General features: G+C 35.1%; 1 protein-coding gene across 1 annotated transcript in view; it reads right to left on the bottom strand.

The window, feature by feature from the left end:
• The window catches only part of LOC124354746 (sodium channel protein 60E-like), a 748213-nt gene that overhangs the window by 95970 nt on the left and 630252 nt on the right, over positions 1 to 21991 (bottom strand). The window contains exon 5 of the mRNA XM_046805417.1: positions 7389 to 7572. Within this exon, the coding sequence (XP_046661373.1) occupies positions 7389 to 7572 (184 nt within the window). The remainder of the gene's footprint in view (positions 1 to 7388; positions 7573 to 21991) is intronic.

Here is a 21991-nt window from a genome sequence, read left to right as displayed (position 1 = left end):
TCTTAAATAAACACCGTTCCTTATTAAGCCATCCGTTAGACGAACCGAGTTTGTTTTGTCCTGGACTCCACCTGAAGAGTTGAGTCGAGGAATCGTTTGTTTTAAACACCGTTCCTTACTAAGCCATCCGTTAGACGAACCGAGTTTATTTTGTCCTGGATTAAGCCAGAAGTGTTGAGTCGAGGAATCGTTTGTCTTAAATAAACACTGATCATTATTAACCCATCCGACATATGAGTCGAGTTTGTTCTGTCCTGGACTACGCCAGAAGTATTGAGTCGAGGAATCGTTTGTCTTAAATAAACACAGTTCCTTATTACGCCATCCGACAGATGAGTCGAGTTTGTTCTGTCCTGGACTACGCCAGAAGTATTGAGTCGAGGAATCGTTTGTCTTAAATAAACACCGTTCCTTATTACGCCATGCGACAGATGAGTCGAGTTTGTTTTGTCCTGGACTACGCCAGAAGTGTTGAGACGAGGAAGCGTTTGTCTTAAATAAACACGGTTCCTTATTAAGCCATCCGTTAGACGAAACCGAGTTTGTTTTTGTCCTGGACTCCACCTGAAGAGTTGAGTCGAGGAATCGTTTGTTTTAAACACCGTTCCTTACTAAGCCATCCGTTAGACGAACCGAGTTTATTTTGTCCTGGATTAAGCCAGAAGTGTTGAGTCGAGGAATCGTTTGTCTTAAATAAACACTGATCATTATTAACCCATCCGACATATGAGTCGAGTTTGTTCTGTCCTGGACTACGCCAGAAGTATTGAGTCGAGGAATCGTTTGTCTTAAATAAACACAGTTCCTTATTACGCCATCCGACAGATGAGTCGAGTTTGTTCTGTCCTGGACTACGCCAGAAGTATTGAGTCGAGGAATCGTTTGTCTTAAATAAACACGTTCCTTATTACGCCATGCGACAGATGAGTCGAGTTTGTTTTGTCCTGGACTACGCCAGAAGTGTTGAGACGAGGAAGCGTTTGTCTTAAATAAACACGGTTCCTTATTAAGCCATCCGTTAGACGAACCGAGTTTGTTTTGTCCTGGACTCCACCTGAAGAGTTGAGTCGAGGAATCGTTTGTCTTAAACACCGTTCCTTACTAAGCCATCCGTTAGACGAACCGAGTTTATTTTATCCTGGATTAAGCCAGAAGTGTTGAGTCGAGGAATCGTTTGTCTTAAATAAACACTGATCATTATTAACCCATCCGACATATGAGTCGAGTTTGTTCTGTCCTGGACTACGCCAGAAGTATTGAGTCGAGGAATCGTTTGTCTTAAATAAACACCGTTCCTTATTACGCCATCCGACAGATGAGTCGAGTATGTTCTGTCCTGGACTACGCCAGAAGTATTGAGTCGAGGAATCGTTTGTCTTAAATAAACACCGTTCCTTATTACGCCATGCGACAGATGAGTCGAGTTTGTTCTGTCCTGGACTACGCCAGAAGTGTTGAGACGAGGAAGCGTTTGTCTTAAATAAACACGGTTCCTTATTAAGCCATCCGTTAGACGAACCGAGTTTGTTTTGTCCTGGACTCCACTGAAGAGTTGAGTCGAGGAATCGTTTGTCTTAAACACCGTTCCTTACTAAGCCATCCGTTAGACGAACCGAGTTTATTTTATCCTGGATTAAGCCAGAAGTGTTGAGTCGAGGAATCGTTTGTCTTAAATAAACACTGATCATTATTAACCCATCCGACATATGAGTCGAGTTTGTTCTGTCCTGGACTACGCCAGAAGTATTGAGTCGAGGAATCGTTTGTCTTAAATAAACACCGTTTCTTATTACGCCATCCGACAGATGAGTCGAGTTTGTTCTGTCCTGGACTACGCCAGAAGTATTGAGTCGAGGAATCGTTTGTCTTAAATAAACACCGTTCCTTATTACGCCATGCGACAGATGAGTCGAGTTTGTTCTGTCCTGGACTACGCCAGAAGTGTTGAGACGAGGAAGCGTTTGTCTTAAATAAACACCGTTCCTTATTAAGCCATCCGTTAGACGAGCCGAGTTTGTTTTGACAATGTGTCAATACTTGACGCATCGTTACAGCCTGGAAATGTATATGCCAGTAAAATTGTATGAATTTTGTGTTTTAGTTCTATAAGTCCATTCTGGGTTTCATAGTAGTTCAGCCAGATGTAAATTCAATTCACAATTTAATTGTGTTGTTAGTAAAGCCTGCCTTTTTACGCTTCCGTAATTAAGCCTCTTCCGCTGTGATCCACTTTCTTATCGGAAGATATTTACACTTATTTGCCTTATAGGCACTTAAGTTTTATATTTACAAAACAGTACATTGTGTACCGTATTTAATTATGTTATCTATATTATCTTGGTTTGAATAGTATTCTATCTACTTATCATCAAACGAGTGTTTTAAATATGTATTTTGTTCGACGTTGTATTTAATTTTATATATTATAGATGTATAGTTTCACCAAAGGTCATAAATTGCTATATGTGACCACCAAGTCAAGTCTCGTTCTTCTTGCCCGAACGACTCAGACAACTGCACTCGGAATAGGTAACTTGTGTATAAATAAGTGAGTTTTGAAATATATTTACTAATATGATGTAAATATACGTCAATTCGACAAGTTGTAGAAACAGTTATGTTAGCAGAACATACAGAAATTTCGTTTTGATTGTACCAATTTGACCTAGGGATGACCTGGATGATGGATCTAAGGGAATATATATCAATAGTACAAGCTAAGGATTTTACAATGGGGTTTATCAAAGTTGGAATAATACCATATTAATAAAATGGGCTCAATAAAGTTTCAAGAGAAAGTGTATTGCAATAAATATGTATTGTTCTAAGTTGTTTGTATAAGCTAATATATATATATATATATATATATATATATATATATATATATATATATATATATATATATATATGTAATTTCTGTATATAGCAATATTAAAATAAATTTAAAGTTATTCCAAATTATTAAATGACATCTTGTCCTCGCTCACACTTAACTGTTAAATCCTGAAAATAGTTAAAATAATAGGATATTGTGAGATGTGATAAGAAGTCACAGAAAGAACGAAGTGAAGTTCAAAGTTACAATTGTAGTTTCTGTATTATAATATTCATTTGGGAAACAAAAAAAATAACAGTTGGGTAGGTGCTGTTGACCAGTCTAGAATAGTAGATAATAATTCACGTGTAGCTGAGTCTGTAAAATAACAGTTGGGCAGGTGCTTATTACCAGTCTAGAATAGTAGATAACAATTCACGTATAGCTGTCTGTAAAATAACAGTTGGGTAGGTGCTTATTACCAGTCTAGAATAGTAGATAACAATTCACGTATAGCTCAGCCTGTAAAATAACAGTTGGGTAGGTGCTGTTGACCAGTCTAGAATAGTAGATAACACTTCACGTATAGCTCAGTCTGTAAAATAACAGTTGGGTAGGTGCTGTTGACCAGTCTAGAATAGTAGATAACAATTCACGTATAGCTCAGTCTGTAAAATAACAGTTGGGTAGGTGCTGTTGACCAGTCTAGAATAGTAGATAACAATCCACGTATAGCTCAGTCTGTAAAATAACAGTTGGGTAGGTGCTGTTGACCAGTCTAGAATAGTAGATAACAATTCACGTATAGCTCAGTCTGTAAAATAACAGTTGGGTAGGTGCTGTTGACCAGTCTAGAATAGTAGATAACAATTCACGTATAGCTGTCTGTAAAATAACAGTTGGGTAGGTGCTGTTTACCAGTCTAGAATAGTAGATAACAATTCACGTATAGCTCAGTCTGTAAAATAACAGTTGGGTAGGTGCTGTTGACCAGTCTAGAATAGTAGATAATAATTCACGTATAGCTCAGTCTGTAAAATAACAGTTGGGTAGGTGCTGTTGACCAGTCTAGAATAGTAGATAACAATTCACGTATAGCTGTCTGTAAAATAACAGTTGGGTAGGTGCTGTTGACCAGTCTAGAATAGTAGATAACAATTCACGTATAGCTCAGTCTGTAAAATAACAGTTGGGTAGGTGCTGTTGACCAGTCTAGAATAGTAGATAACAATTCACGTATAGCTCAGTCTGTAAAATAACAGTTAGGTAGGTGCTGTTGACCAGTCTAGAATAGTAGATAACAATTCACGTATAGCTCAGTCTGTAAAATAACAGTTCGGTAGGTGCTGTTGACCAGTCTAGAATAGTAGATAATAATTCACGTATAGCTCAGCCTGTAAAATAACAGTTGGCCAGGGGCTTATAGCCAGTCTGCAGTAATAGTTAACAATTCACTTAACAGTGGATCAGGTGCTTTTGGGAAGTTTAGAATAATAATTAGCAATTCATTTACATTTCAGTTTGTGGTATAACAGTTATGTGCTTACATTTTAGTTTATAGTATTAAAGTTACGGTTAAACTAACAAGCGATTGCGGTTTTTTATTTTCATTTATTTAACAGGTTTCTGATTGTTGTAGCGCTCTTTAAGGATTATTTGCATTGAAGAGAATTTCTTTATTTTTCTACATTCATGAAGTTTATCTCTGTAAAATGGGATCTCCATCTTTCAAATCCTGCTATTGATATTCAGTATTTTCTCACTCAGCAATAATAATTTAGTAAAGTGCTTGTAAGTATTATATATACTGTATATATAATACTTACAAGCACTTTACTAAATTATTATATATATATATATATATATATATATATATATATATATATATCACAATATACAATATAGAACTATCATGATAAACCGAACTCTGCGGTAGATAAGTTATATCCCAGGGGATGATACTCTTGCCAAGGTTATGGCTTAATAGCGGCTTTATTGTTAAAGTTTTCTGTTCTTGAAGCAGAATAGTCTTCTTGTGTGCTTAACTTAAGTCCCAATAGGTCTATTAAACAAATTTATAACTTTAATGCATTCGCTTTAAATACACTTCGAAATAAAAATGTAACATAAATTAACCGGAAAATTCTCAATATTAAAACATTTTAAATTGAAAACCATAAACTCAAATAAAGAAAAAATTATGGTACTGTAATAGTTATAAACAACGGTAATGTTAATGAAGTAAAGATGTATATAATGTCACGATTTACAAATTTAAAATCATGAAGTAATGTAAGCTATAAAATATTTATGTTAGTTGAGATTCATACCCCGTTTGTTAAATCCTGCTTGTGTAATCTGGTGAAAACAAGAGAAAGTTCCACGGATGAAAATTAAATTTAGATCACGAGGCACGGAATTCAAGACATTTATAAGTGGGGAAACATTGGGAAAGGAAATACGTTGACAGAATTCCAAATGGGAAATTTACCTGAAAGTATGGAAATCGTAAAATAGTCTGCAGGCGAGGCAAAGGTGGTGCATTTCCAAAGGGGAAATGGATTTTGCGATGAGGGTGACGGGGCTAATCAACTTTCCACCATCCATACAAATGGGTCCCGCCCGGCATGGATCTGCATGTGGATCTGCATGTGGATCGAGCTGTATTGATTCGCGCTTGCAGTAGACTTTAGCTTTCAACTACTGAATGAGGTTCCCCATTAATAGTTGGAACTCCAGTACTGAGTCTCTCGCATTGATTGAACGGTACTACTACTTCAATTAGTTTTATACCTAGTGGTACGTGTATCTGTTTTTAACAGGTTTTTGTGGTATTTAAATATTTGTAAAAAAATATAGAGGTCTGTAATGATAAACATAACAATAAAGTGCACGCAAGATAATTTTCAATAGTAGTTTCAATCCTATATCGACAATGGAACACTGTACTACCCACAAGGCAGTAGTACACCATATCACGTGTCGCGTAATAGGCTTTACCAAGGTTGCATGCAAAACTTAAGCATATAGCTCATTTCATTCTTAAGATGTCCTGCGCTTAGATAGACTGACAGGCGTCATACAGAAATAAATGTTTACGCCCCTCGGCAGGCAACAAAAGAACTTGTGTTAGCCTATCACACAATTTGTGGTAGGCTTTAATTTCGCTCAATCCAATTCCATGGTTGGATATGAACCATTATAGAATTCGTTCTTGTTTAAGTAAAAAATTCAGTTTTATACAATATTTAAAGTCTACAGATGATTTTTATCGATATATCTTGCCACATGAGACATTCAAAGTTTTATTCATTGATTTAGGTTTCATTGCTCTTTTGTTATATGGAACTCCTATAAGCTTACAACCTCGGTGAGGTAGGGCGGCCATTACATCGCAAGATTGTGTCACCGACTTTTAACATTGACTTTATTGATTTTTATGTTTACTGAATGAACAATCGACATTTGCTAATATCACATGTTAAAATCTCAAATGGCTGACCAGGTTTATTTAGCCGTATGAATAAACTAAAAATGGAAATAAAAAATATCACATTCCACAAATAATATATGTATTTATTCGGCTTAGATCTTTCAAAATACGTGTGTTCATCTTCCTCATATGATGAAAACCCTTTTTAACATCAAATGAAAGCTCAGCCCCAACGAGAAAACAGTACAGTAAGCGTTGACATGACTACGGTTCTGACTGTATTTCTCAGACTAAAATGTTAAGTAGGATGAAAAAGACAGATTAAAACACTGGTTGATACTGGATTGCCACGTTAGATCATTATGCATTTGTAGTTCTAAGTATCTCGTGGAAAGTGAATGATGTTAATATTCAAGACGATACCAAATATTGTTTATTATTTCTAAAACATTCATACGCTGGTATTAATAATATAAAGATCTAATATTACATGAACACAGTTTAAATATAGAAAACGGCATTATTACTAAGTTACTAATAATTAAAAATAGTTACTAATAATTACCAAATAATTCACACAGTAATGTTCCGAAGTAATACATTTGAATTACTATCTGTAGTAGAGCCAATAGCCTATGTAAATGATTAAGAAAATGACAGTCAAGACTATTAGGTTTCGTCTCCTGATGGCCACTTTGCAGCTGTCCCGTTTATAACCAGATTGTCTCGAAAATTACAGTAAAACATAAAAATAATGATTTATTTCTTCTTTTTATAAAATCAAGGTACAAGTAATAATGTTCTAGATATTAAACTGCCACATATCAAGTTATGTGGCAGCTATTTTGAAAAAATGTAATCAAAATGCACAAAAACAAAATAGTTAATAAACTCAAAGTGTCCAGTAACATAATAACTAAAGTACTTAGCTAAGTGGCATAAGCTATAGTTTTAACACATATACAACAAGTATTAAGAAGGATAAATGATAAATACAAATACAGATAATATAATAAAGAGCAGTATTAGTACACTGTTTTTATGTTTATAATAACAACCAGACTGTGTTACAAGATTATACATTTCAGTAAACAAGCACTAATTTAATTTTTTAAATTTAAAGACGTTAAGGGCACTTACTCTTTCCATTCTTCATGGGTGATGTTCTTAATATTCGGCGACAGAACGCATTTATTCCGCAATTCTCCCATGTAGACCTGCAGTGCGAACAGCGCGAACACCATCAGGCAAAAGATCGTTAGCGTCATAACCTCGGCCAACTGTCTGAACGAGTGAAGCAAAGCGTTGATGATCGTCTTCAACCCTGAAAAACAATATCGATCGTGAAATAAAAATTTACAGATCATCAGAAGATCGTCAGCGTCATAACCTCGGCCAACTGTCTGAACGAGTGAAGCAAAGCGTTGATGATCGTCTTCAACCCTGAAAAACAATATCGATCGTGAAATAAAAATTTACAGATCATCAGGGCACACAACAACAGGCAGAAGATCGTCAGCGTCATAACCTCGGCCAACTGTCTGAACGAGTGAAGCAAAGCGTTGATGATCGTCTTCAACCCTGAAAAACAATATCGATCGTGAAATAAAAATTGTACAGATCATCAGGGCACACAACATCAGGCAGAAGATCGTCAGCGTCATAACCTCGGCCAACTGTCTGAACGAGTGAAGCAAAGCGTTGATGATCGTCTTCAACCCTGAAAAACAATATCGATCGTGAAATAAAAATTTACAGATCATCAGGGCACACAACATCAGGCAGAAGATCGTCAGCGTCATAACCTCGGCCAACTGTCTGAACGAGTGAAGCAAAGCGTTGATGATCGTCTTCACCCTTGAAAAACAGTATAGATCGTGAAATAAAAATGTGTGGATCATCAGGGCACACAACATCAGGCAGAAGATCGTCAGAGTCATATCTCGGCCAATTCTCTGAAACCGTGAAGCAAAGCGTTAATGATCGTTTTTGAACGCTTAAATACAATAACGGGTAGTGCAGTCCAAAATGTATCTATTGTGCGCACACATTAGGTATAAAACCTCGGCCAACCTCTGAACGAGATGAGCAAAGCGTTGATACGACATATAACATTAGGTATAAAATAAATCTTACACGTTTTTACGAATATAATAGAAAATGCAAGGAAAATAAAAAAACGTCTTTCTAAAACAAACTATTTAGCAGTGTCTACGTAGTGTTTAAACGGTCAATACATTAAAATAAACTTTCTTCTAAAATCGGTACTGGAAAACAAAACCAAATATCGTAGATATTAAGCATATTATTTTTATGGAGTATTACGTTTTAGTTGCTATTTGGAATTTTTCGTACCATATCGAGGCATCTATTGCTTCTAAAAGAATAGTGTTTTGCTATAAATATAGTAACTCTCTATGGTAGGCATTACAATTTATCGTACAAATTATGTAACATCTACATTTTTTAATTTTACTTTAATGCTGGAAGCTTTTATCCTTAAGATGTAATCTATCTATACTTTAACTACATTAAAGAATACTACAGTTAGCACACTCTAATATTTGGAGCTTGTTAGCAAATAGACGTCAACAGAGGAGGAGAGGGAGGACTGTATTGGAAGAGGATTCAATTATTGGTAGTTGATGAAGATGGTGCACAAATGCCGGCTCATTGACTGATTACAGTCAATATCAATTAATATTCAAAGTAGATTATGTTGTCATTTATAAGCTATTTGCATATAATTTAATTATGTTTTCTAATCAAAGTGTAACCCAACTGCTCCACATTTATCATACTTCATAGCGAGTGGTGGTTATTACTGCAGTGTTTCATGTTCATTATATGAAACACAAAGATTATATACTTCTCGTTTTGTATAATTTACAAAATAATTTATATTTAAATCAAAATATTTAAATTTATCATGGACTATATAATAGTTTGTTATTACGTTTGGTTTAAAAGCTTTATACAACAATCGGATATGAGTATCACTTGCAGTTGGAATAGACATGAAACAGAGAAGTGATAAGGACTACATTTAATGTGTGGCAGGAATCATGTGCAAATTGTCAGGTTTTTATGGCTACCATATTGAAACTTAGAACATTTAGTAACTAGGAACATATGTCACAAGATATATAATATTTACTTTGTCACTTAGTTCAACGGCACTTCATCAACAATATATGATCGTTCATATTTCAAAATTTATTTACGATGTTCGTCTTTGAATGCTCTATAGGCTCTACTCAAAAATATACTGGTTACACTTTGCATTTCTTCCTCCACCCTTGTAAAGTTAGTCAGCCGATTCTCCACAATAGTATACAGCCACCGAACTGTACATTTTAATTGTAACGGATTGATTGTCTTATGTAGGTAAGTACAAGTATGTGTTTTAAGATTATTTAAAAGCGAAGTAACATATAATAAGTAATATATACAGGGTGTTAATTTAAAAACTTCAAACTCGTATTAAAATACTTATAGCCCAACTATCAACATTCTGTAAACGGGAGTGTATAGTATTAACTGAGGGAACCAAAAAAATATTTTCCAAATGGGGATGCTCACCCCCATGATCCCTCTTCCCAAAGATAAAATTTGGAAATGACAACTAATAACTTGTGACACCTCAAATTGAAGCTCATAAAAATGCTATGTTTTGGGGGAAAAAATTGAAATCGGTCAAGCTGTTTGGTATCAGCAGCCAATAATGTAATTTTTTCTTACACAACAGTTATTAGTCTACAAACTAATACTGCTAATAACAACTAAATTACACAATGAATACTGTTGTGAATCCTTTGTAAACTTCAAATCAAATATTCAAATTGGCAGCCATTGTTGTTCTAGAAAAAAACTTATTTTCAAATTCTTGCCTAACCTTTCTAAAAGTTTCTCTGGTTAAGCGTCTGCACTCAGCAGTGATCCCGTTTCTCAAGTCTTGGACACCAGTGGGATGTGTTTAAAAAACTACTGATTGGTTAGGCGAGTTAACGAAACTGGTATAAAGTTATTTAAATATGTAAATTTCTGTTGCATCAATCTAATATAAATTTAATTGTAGTCCAGATGGGGACAATAACAAAATTGTGGGAGAAAATATCCATGAACAGCGATGGGTAGGGCGCATGGTTTGGCCTAGAGGAGGTTGGGATGTGGCCGTGCGGTTGCGGTCAAAGCTGCGGTCTACCGCCGTCTTCCCGTTAACAAGGCCGGTCCAGACCACCGGGTAGTGCTCCTTGCTCATGTACGGTAGATTCGATTGTTATATCTATGTTGATGAGTTGTGCTACTATTATATGAACATTTAACTCTTACTTGGGTCGTTGGGTATTTTTATTTCATCTTTATAATTTTATTGTTGTGTCATAACTTTAGATTGTAAAGTACCACTCACTTTTGGTGGGATTTCTTTTGATGTGGATGACATCTTTAATCAATTAAACAACATTTAAAATCTTTACTTTAACCAAAAGTATCGAACATGTGACCACTCGAATGATAAACTGCGGCCAGATTCCTAGACAAGATGCACCATGACAAGCATGCTCCATGAAAAAATATTGTTATTGTAACGAATTTGGGATTTCATGTCTAAATAAGAAAGCTTAGAAGATGGAACGAAAACACGAAATTTATTGACTCACGAGGTAATTTGTGTTTAAGATACAAAAATACAAACCGGATAAGTTTTTGACAATAGAGTAGTTTTGATCAATATTTCAATATAAGGCATCTGTTAGTGGTCATACTGAGATCACTTTCAATAAAAGAATTATTGAATAAAGTCTGTTTTACACACACACGAACACACACACACAAAACACGTACGCGGAAAAGACACTCGTTAACATTATTGAATGATTAATGTCGAAACAAAATATTTGTTTAAGAAACAACATGACATTACTCATGTTGAGCTGTTATAGTGTAAGCAAACTCATTAGGTAAAATACCGGGGAGTCTCGAAGGATAACCTCTGCATTAAAGTAAACTCATCTCCTGAAAGGGGCTTTTGAAGCTTCGTTCCTTTCAAAGTTCAGTTTCAGCGCGGCCAGTGAGGCACGCTGTAGGCGCGCGGAGAGGGGGATAAGAGGAAGGGAAGAGATTTGTTTGGACGGTTAACTGTAATGTTTATCGCTCATAAAGGGAAGTTTAGGGCCTAAAGTTTAGCTCAAACTTGATAACGGTCTGGCTCAACAGCTGGACCGGTGACGTCACGGAACCGTGTCGTGCTTCATTCTGGTGGGTTTATTGGTGCTTTACGGGCGTTCACGGTTTAGCTCGTAACTGCAGAATTAGGCTATAAAAAGGTGTCCAGAGAAGTGCTCTGCCAATTTATTCTCCAGCACATTCAATTTCTAGTTAGTCGTTTTTTGTCGTTCTAAAATAAGGCACTTGTGTTTTTAATTGTAAATACTTACTTTTTAAATCTATGTTCTATCTATGTCGTTAAAACTAACTTGAAATACTAACAAAAATGCAGATTTAATTTGCTTTCAATAAAACACAAAATGACAATTAATGCTGTGGAAACATAGTAACTTGGTAGGCCTTCTCGTAATCTAAAAAAAAGAAAAGAAAAAACTGGTTGTTAAGGGACTAAAGCTAAAATCGAAGTTCATGTGTTCGCAAAAAATGATTGCAATATTTTTATTATGATATTGTTACTAATAACGAACCTGGAATATTCTTCAAATTGTTAGAAAAGATCTACTGAATACGTTTAGACGTATTATGTGGGCACTTCTGGGAAATTACTTCCAACTTATGTTTTGCTATATTCCTCTATTTATCTTCTTTGCTGATCTGAATGAAATTTTAAACAGAACTGGTAACTCTATCTTGTCAGCTTTATGTAAAGATTAAAAAATGCCCGCTTGTCAGATAATACGTTTTGACAAGAAGGTCACATTTTTTAATCTTCACATAAACCTGATTAGGGAAGTTAACGGTTCTGCGGTCTAGCAAAGGTTAGATATATAAATGAGTTTGCTAGAGTTAACTTTTCGATTATTGTAACACAATAAAACGGAGTTGTTTAAAATGTTACTCAGATAAAATAAGACTTAAACCATTCTTGGAGAGTATCCGTTTAGACAAGGTACTAAGCAAGTCCAGTCGCCTGATTCACTGCTTGCATTCTGGAGCTTAGCCACATCTGGTTATACCAAATTAAAAACCAAATCTTGAACTTAAAATTATTATGTAAAATTTCGTTATGATTTTTTAAATGGAATGTTACCAATATTAGTATTTAGCAAAACTTATCTTGACCTCGGAGCTCTGTCCCAGTGTTCTAATTGGGCTGAATAACGAAATTACATTTATATAAGAGAAGTTGTTACGAGAATAAAGTGCTTGCCAAATATAACAGAAGTTTGACAGAAAATACTGCCTCTGTAGTGTTTACAATATTCATATTTTTCGCTTCACGTCCAGTGTTAGGCTTCACTTCATTCAGCCAATTCTCACCTCAATAATGGAATTTAACTGAAATATAAGGAAACAAGTAAAATATTTCTTATTATAAAATATAGTATTATGTATACCATTATATATTACTGCTTTTTGCCTTGATATGCAAGTACAATCACACGTACAGTATAGAAATCATTACTACATTTTAATATATAAGGTGTATCAAAACTCTCTACAATTTGTTTATAACCCAAAAGGAAATCTAAGTATAATATTTAAATCAACTGAAAGTATCCAAAGTCTTACTCCCATTCTAACAACTTGTTTTTATAGTTTTTAAAAATTTAAAAAACCATTGAAGCCATATGTAATTTAGAAACTTTGAATATATACAGGGTGTTTGAAAAGTATGGGTACGGCTTAATATTTTAAAAACCATAGGAGATAACATCTATAAACTTTGCACAGTGTCATATGGCTATGTAAACTATTTTTTCACTCTACTAACCAATGTGTTTTCACTGACTTTTTTTAATTAGCAAATTATGTCATAAATTTATAACACAATAAATAAAACTAAAAAACACACAATAAATACCAATGTTTTTTAGTTTTATTTATTGTGTTATAAATTTATGACATAATTTGCTAATTAAAAAAAGTCAGTGAAAACACATTGGTTAGTAGAGTGAAACGCCGCCAACCGCATCAGAATACGACGATCCAGTCAGAAATGGCAGCGCATAATGTACTTCACAATGTGTACCTAAAACAACCCGCCATTTCTGATTGGATAAACCTTTTGAGATGTGGTTTGCGGAATTCAACTCTACTAAGTGAGCTCTTTCAAATGAGGTATCACTCGACCCATGCTTCAATTTAAGATTTCCATGTTTTCCTCTGTGGGCCGTCCCCCCATGGTTGGTATGTCATGGTAATACCAAGAAAAAATAGTTTACATAGCCATATGACACTGTGCAAAGTTTATAGATGTTATCTCCTATGGTTTTTAAAATATTAAGTCGTACCCATACTTTTCAAACACCCTGTATTTACACGGTAGCAGTACCTCTAACCACATATCACAAACAGACTTCGCAGAAGTTGCATGCAAAGTTCCAAGTCCATTTAATTTTATTCTCGACATGTACTGCGGACAAACAATTAGACAAAATATACATTTTTGTATTCCCTAAGTGGTCTGAAGAACAATCTGCCAGCCTACTGAGTTGATAACTTCTGTACCACTTAGTCAAATTCCATGGCTAGTCATGCACCTTCACGAACTTGACTGTCAAGAAATAAAGTTCGTACATATTTTAAAGTCTACAGATAAACTCTTTCTCGACATATTTTGCTATATGATACATCGACATGTTTGTTCATTAAATCGGTTTTCATAATAGTGTTTTAATAATAAAGTCTGCATGAGTCATCATTTTTATGACTCGAATTGATGTTGAATGTTTTGGGATAATTTGGCTATATGTGTTAATATTTAAATTATTTTTTTAAATTATTATATTAGGCTATTTATATTAAGCAAATGTTTTGAAGATAAAAATATTTGATTTATTACAGGCATCTTTTCTGACAACAGTAAATACAGGAAACTCTTTTCGTAATTCCACGAGGAACCATAGGTATTTATTGTAGACACTTTCACTTTTCCAGTCTTTATAAAGTAATATTTTTACATTATGTATATAAAGATGGCTGGAGGAAGTGTCATAATATGCCTAAAATACATCATACAATAATAAAAGCGTTATATAGGTTTTGTATTTAGGGAAGTAATCTAATATCCTCTTAGGAAAGCAAAGCAATAATTAAACTGATTGCACTATATTAAACGCTTTACAGTAATCAAAGATAAAGAAGAGATTTGGAGTTTCATTCAAATTAAAAAGCCACATTCTTTTTTTATTAAACTAAAAGCTTTGATGCAGATCGTAAAACAGGGAACTTTTTGCGCCCTTACTCAATTAATATTATTTACAGTAAAGGTTATGAGTAATATTATTAGAACTCTCCTAAGAGTTATTAGATTAAGATATGTTTAATTACCTCCTAAGATATTTTCCATTACTCGCATTCAAGTTATTCCTGATAGTATTGTTTGAAGTGCTTAACTTGGGCTGCGCAGGCTAGAGAGTTCTTAATGAGTTTGGGACACGTCTCAGCAGCTCGGGATACTCAACACGGTTCTGTGAGGTAGCTGTAGACACTCGGAGGCATATAAGTGCTTAACTTGGGCTGCGCAGGCTAGAGAGTTCTTAATGAGTTTGGGACACGTCTCAGCAGCTCGGGATACTCAACACGGTTCTCTGAGGTAGCTGTAGACACTCGGAGGCATATAAGTAAGTCTCAGCTTAACTTGGGCTGCGCAGGCTAGAGAGTTCTTAATGAGTTTGGGACACGTCTCAGCAGCTCGGGATACTCAACACGGTTCTCTGAGGTAGCTGTAGACACTCGGAGGCATATAAGTGCTTAACTTGGGCTGCGCAGGCTAGGGAGTTCTTAATGAGTTTGGGACACGTCTCAGCAGCTCGGGATACTCAACACGGTTCTCTGAGGTAGCTGTAGACACTCGGAGGCATATAAGTGCTTAACTTGGGCTGCGCAGGCTAGAGAGTTCTTAATGAGTTTGGGACACGTCTCAGCAGCTCGGGATACTCAACACGGTTCTGTGAGGTAGCTGTAGACACTCGGAGGCATATAAGTGCTTAACTTGGGTTGCGCAGGCTAGAGAGTTCTTAATGAGTTTGGGACACGTCTCAGCAGCTCGGGATACTCAACACAGTTCTGTGAGGTAGCTGTAGACACTCGGAGGCATATAAGTGCTTAACTTGGGCTGCGCAGGCTAGAGAGTTCTTAATGAGTTTGGGACACGTCTCAGCAGCTCGGGATACTCAACACGGTTCTCTGAGGTAGCTGTAGACACTCGGAGGCATATAAGTGCTTAACTTGGGCTGCGCAGGCTAGAGAGTTCTTAATGAGTTTGGGACACGTCTCAGCAGCTCGGATACTCAACACGGTTCTGTGAGGTAGCTGTAGACACTCGGAGGCATATAAGTGCTTAACTTGGGCTGCGCAGGCTAGAGAGTTCTTAATGAGTTTGGGACACGTCTCAGCAGCTCGGGATACTCAACACGGTTCTGTGAGGTAGCTGTAGACACTCGGAGGCATATAAGTGCTTAACTTGGGTTGCGCAGGCTAGAGAGTTCTTAATGAGTTTGGGACACGTCTCAGCAGCTCGGGATACTCAACACGGTTCTGTGAGGTAGCTGTAGACACTCGGAGCCATATGTAGTCCGTCCTTCCATTCCATATGTATCCATAAATTAAGTACTGTCGATATTTCCCTTCATATTCTCTCATATTATTGTCTCTTTTCCATAGGATTCCACTCATATAAAAATGTTAAGAAAGGTCTTATTTCAACAGGACAAGTTAGGGCTAAGAAGCCCACTCTGTTTATTAACCTAAGGATCTACGGTTTAATGGAGACGACTACCAACCACCATACACCACCAACAACGCCATACACCACTAACACCATCATCACCACCATACACCACCAACAACGCCATACACCACTAACACCACCAACATAACCATACACCACCAACAACGCCATACAACCACTAACACCACCAACACCACCATACACCACCAACACCGCCATACCCCACCAACACCACCATACACCACCAACACCCCCCTACACCACCAACACCGCCCTACACCACCGTACACCACCATACACCACCAACACACCTAAACCAAGGAGTTCAACTTCCTTACTGGCCAATAGTAAAACAGTCATACTTTAATTGATTTCACCTGTTATTTTACGCAAATGGCACTAAAAATATTTAAAGTCATTACATAGTTACATTACATACTTCTTATCTTTTTTAGTTTTAAAAATAAAAATGAACCGAATTTAATACTTGTGTGTAAAATCAAGGAACTAAAATGAAACAAATAATTTTCATTCGCCAAATGAAAGTTACTCCAAACCAATACCACAAACATTTTTAAAGTAGTGCCACATTTTAAGGGACACATGTATTACTTCTAAAGTTATATATTAAAACTCCTCATTATTTAAGTTCTTGTAAATTTAGTATGTAATGTTTTATAAGCAATGAAAGGAAATATTCAGATTCAGAAGCTCACGTCATAGTAATTTATACATTCGGTAGTTGAATAGTGATAGGAGTACTGCATTGGCCGTTAAGTTCAATGCATGTACTATTCATATTATTTATACTGTCTGTTAATGCATATGAGATGTTGTACCCTCTATGAAAGCATGCGTTATAAGTACAGGTATTTAATCAACCTTTAAAGCGTAGTAAATCAATGAAATCATGTAATTCATATAACCATGTTCTAAGAAACTTTACTATTTTAAACTTGTTTTACATAACCGTGTTCTATTTTCTAAGTGCAACTTTTTGTATCACACAATTGATTTATAATAAATTTAAAATTTGGCACTGCCTTCAAAACTTATGTGGTATTAGCTAATACCACATTAGTTTGAGTAAATTTCATTTTGTAAAATTAAAGGTTTCCGACAATTAGGAAGTCGGTTTATTTTAATAAAAAGTTTTTATTACTTAATATTTACTTTAACATTACTGTAATACTTTAATATTTAATGACTAGTGTTGTGTATTCTTTCCTGTTATTAGGAATACAGATGAGGTTGTTCAGGGACTACATCATAACATTTGTTGACTCCAAGTAGTAAATATCTTATATTGCAGGAGGAAATATTGTTCCGATTATCAATGGGGTATTCATTTAATCAAGGCTTAGAACCTTGAATTATTCCGGATAGTTGAACTGAATATTTCTTAGCATAGTTGAAGTAAACGATATTAGTACTATAATCGTACGGCTTGGCAACTTATTCCATGTTACTCTTTGTCATGTTTCAAAGGCCTCTTGAAGGAAAACAAATACAAGTAGAAGTGTCTGTGGGGTAAGATATGTTTATTTTAAAACCGTCCCTTTCTTGAATCCCTCCTACCTTACTGTTCTAAGACAATTTCTACATTGCTTCCAATTGAAATGTCACTCAAACGATTATTATGTATAAACAAAAGTGTATTATTTAACATATTTGAGTTATGTTATGGTTATTAAAAAATTATAAATCTTAGCAACTTATTCCGGCTCGTTGCTCATGATTCCTTGAGGGACGCCTCATGTAACCTGGAAAGCTTCCTACAGTAACTCTACTAACTGAGGTATCAAATGGTGATTTAAACAAATTTAATCTCGCCACTCAACTTTCTATCATACATCCAGACGGACTCGACGCAGGCTCTAACAGGGACAAGGCTCAAACCATTACTCTGTACAAAGACAGGTTCTCTAGCATTTCCCAGCTAGGTTATGGTCATCGGAAAATATACATCTCGGCAACTCATTCTTTGTTGTTGTTGAGTCATGTGTCAAAGGAGTCCACCATTATCTGGAACACTAATAATGACTAGGAATCTTCGCACAACAACTCTGGACGTAACATGTGCAGATAAAAAACAATCTCTTACTCAATCCTGCCTCATTGTCACTAACAGGAACGTTACAAGGACCATTAATATGAACAACGAAATGTCCGTTAGCATCTAAGAGAAAGCTTCCTTCGGTTAAGGTAATTCGAAGAAAGCTATATCTCAGCATCACATTCCCTCTTGTTACTCCTTGTCTTGATTCAAAGGACTGATAAGGACTTGAGTCAAAGGAGACTATTGAGTTTTGGACCCTGATGTAAACTAGGAAAGATCGCACAGCAATTATGAGGTAACTTATAGTTGTTTGTAAAATCCAAATATCCACATTCAATCCTGTCACGTTACTTCAGGTAGGTTTTTATATATTGGCTCCAATAAGGGCGTCATTCCGAAAACAAACACGAATAGTGATATTTCAAAGTAATTCTGAGGTAAATCGTAGTAATTGAAAGAAAACCACAACTCCACAATTTGCCTAGGCTGGCTTCTCCATATAGATTTATATGAAAAACTTCCAAAGTGATTTCCTATAATTGTGTGATCGTTTACAAATTTACCGATGTAATATTAACGCTCTTTAATGCTGGTTATTAACTATCGCTTTTATTATTTATATGATCAACTGATCAATCAATCATTATATAATTTCAGTCAATCGTTCATGTTCTGAATTCCTACGTACAAGAAGTACATCTCAGATATCACTAAGTGTCTTAATATTTAAACTTAATAACAAAAACTACAGATTAATCTATTGTATATTGTATGCTTATTAAAGAGAAAACAAAGTGCACTCTCAGGTAGACAGAAATTTAGCAACACCGCAAATTCTTCTTTTTACGAAGAACTATTTAAGAACGCTCATTAAGTTTTTAATTTGTTTTGTTTTTGTCTTTAAGAGCCAGATTATTAAATTAAGAACTCCCGCATGAGACGCTTCCCTCTCGGACAGAGCAAGGCCATTTACTGGTGTGCGGAGGATTTTTTGCAGCAGTTTGGAGGTCCTGGGTCAATGTAAAAAAGATTAGTTTTTTAGAGGTAAGGAGGAGACATGGTTAAAATTCCAAGCGAATGGATTGGCTGTCCTTTTTAAACCTGGATTGCTCTTTGTTTGCCCCAAAAAGACCCTGGACACATGAGGGGATATTCCCATATTTCAATAGCATAGAACACAACAAAAAAGTAGCAATAATAAACAATTACCACTCCTCCCGGATGTAAAAGAGTACAAAACTCAATTCATTACAAAGCTGGGAAATATAAAAGAACAAAGATAACGATTCGAATGTTGAGTTTCTTCCATCGGTGGGTGCTAAGAAGCTACGCTCGGCTGCTCCGCCGAGTTTTAAGATAATGTCAGTCAACATCGTAGTGCACTCAGTTGTACACCTAATGAGATAATGAGAATGAGAATATTTTTCACGTAGACGGCACTAAATGTTGTAGTCTAGGTGTCTCTGATGTCGAAACAATGCAAAAAGTTCGTTTTGAACTACAAAGTTCTTCATCACAGACTATTTTTGGATCCGTGCAGACGAACATTACTCCAGGTTTCAAGAGTCAAGTTTGCGACAGCATCAGGTCTCAGATGCTTCACGTAAGAGGAAGGTGAAGTTGAGCTAAAATCAACATTTGCATTGAATCAACCCTTCCCACCATACCTGCGTTAGGTGTAAAACGTAATCGATAATTAATTCACCGTCATATAAAAATCATGTATCCGCCACTATCTTAGAGCTGTTTACAAATAGGCCTCTAATTAGCACTGACCTAATCAAATCTATTCGGGTAGATTGAGTTATACTTGGATTAAATTTTATATATTAGACCAATTAGTTGTTTAACAGTCATTCCTTCTTTAATGAACAATAAAAGTATTAAAACCAATGCAAATTGTTTCATTGGAATAATTATTGTTTCATAACTACATTCAGTTATATAATTAGTGGAATGATTTTAAAATATTGGAAAGAGCAATAAATGAATGGGCTGTAATTACATGGGTTCTAGTAATCGTGCTGCGTTGTTTAGTTGTTACAAAATGATCTCTGATAGGGATGAAATATGATGGAACAGACAGTCACTGGGAGAGTGTTGTTTTGATCAATGGCTGAATTATTGATCAAAACCATGCGCATTCAAGCAATTTCTTTTTGCATGGTTACCTCGTTTTAACAAGGTTTAATTTATTTTCACAACGCAGAAGTTAAAATGGTTTACTTATACTTTATATAACTTAATTTATAAATAAATAATTGTTTAATGTATATGATTATGTGAGTCAATTGCATTTAATCTATAATCTTTCTGTAAACAAACCTGTTTTCTGTGAAAGTTAATTCATGTATTTAATAAAATGCGTATATAAGTTTTATTTCACTGACAAGTATTGTGCAATTTATCTTTTGAAGTATTTGATATTATACGCTTCATGAGTAAAATGTCAAACGTTCAGTTTTTATATATGAGCACTATTGTTTCGATAAAATCTGATCCTAGCAGACTGAATGAGTGTATTTGTCAACACAAATACACAATTTACAAAGCTGTCTGACTATGCAACTGCAAAGTGGTATAAGTAGATTATAAAAACACATTATTTACACATACAAAATAGTTATGAACTTTTATACTAGTAGCGTTTATTGTTAAACAATTGTATGATGACCCTTAGTTTTGAGAAGTAAGCTTGTAAACTACTAAATCATATTTGAATGAAATGTATTGTTACGTTTGATTATATTCAATTACGTAAAATTGTTACGTAAAATTATAATTTTATATTACTTGGTAATATAACGAACAACAATGTGTACAATCTCGTTATTTAATGAACTGGTAGTAAAATGAGTAGTTTGTTTTACTTATATATTTAACATTTTAATAACCCATCACACACGCTCGGAAAGCCACGTCACGCGATTCGTGTAGTAATGCAACAAGAATAAGGTTAGGTTACTTTCATGTTTTACATCTCAGCCAAGAATGTTACAGCGTAGTTCCACCTGCGCCGTGGCCACGTGATTTCCCTAGAGAGTTTTGTTGTCTGTTTGTGGAATACTCAACTAATACCTGCTTATGCATCACGCAGAACTCACCATATACCCGCAATGAACTTAAAATGCACTTTATCAGACTAGAGCATGTTCTTGATGTTATATAAAACATACAAGACATCTAAGCCGGTGACTTCAGTAAATTACAATACATTAAATACAGTTTAATGCACTATTTAAAAATCTTGGAGATTGCTGAATGTACATATAGACCTGCATACCTTTATGAGTCCTAGCATTGTACAGAGCGCAATTAAAAAAATTGATTGCAGAATTACATACACAATGTAAGATAAATATTATTTCTTGTTGTATTACCTATACTGTTTGTTTAGATTCACAAATTAAGTTTCCAATAGAATTATCATAACGTTTTCTAATCGATTATAGCAAAATACATAAACTAAGTTTATAATTGTATAAACAACAAAATTCATAAACGAATATATTTTATCTCTTGAGATTAACCAAATCAACAATCGATGGGAATGTTAATTAATGGAAATCATTAAAACCAATGCATTGTAGTAACAGTTCTTTTTAAAAATGTACGTGTTTATTGAATAAACGGAATCCCACTTGACGGAGGAAAACTGTTTCAATACAAACACGGAATAAATTAGTGAAAGCTGGTATAGGTGTCGATTATAGTTAATCAATTGATTACTGGTGATTGTTTAATGTACACCGATGTCTTAGAGTATTGCATGACAGCATA

This window comes from Homalodisca vitripennis, chromosome 2, assembly GCF_021130785.1.
Source record: "Homalodisca vitripennis isolate AUS2020 chromosome 2, UT_GWSS_2.1, whole genome shotgun sequence".
Taxonomy (NCBI): domain Eukaryota; kingdom Metazoa; phylum Arthropoda; class Insecta; order Hemiptera; family Cicadellidae; genus Homalodisca; species Homalodisca vitripennis.
This window is presented reverse-complemented; position numbering and strand designations above follow the sequence as displayed.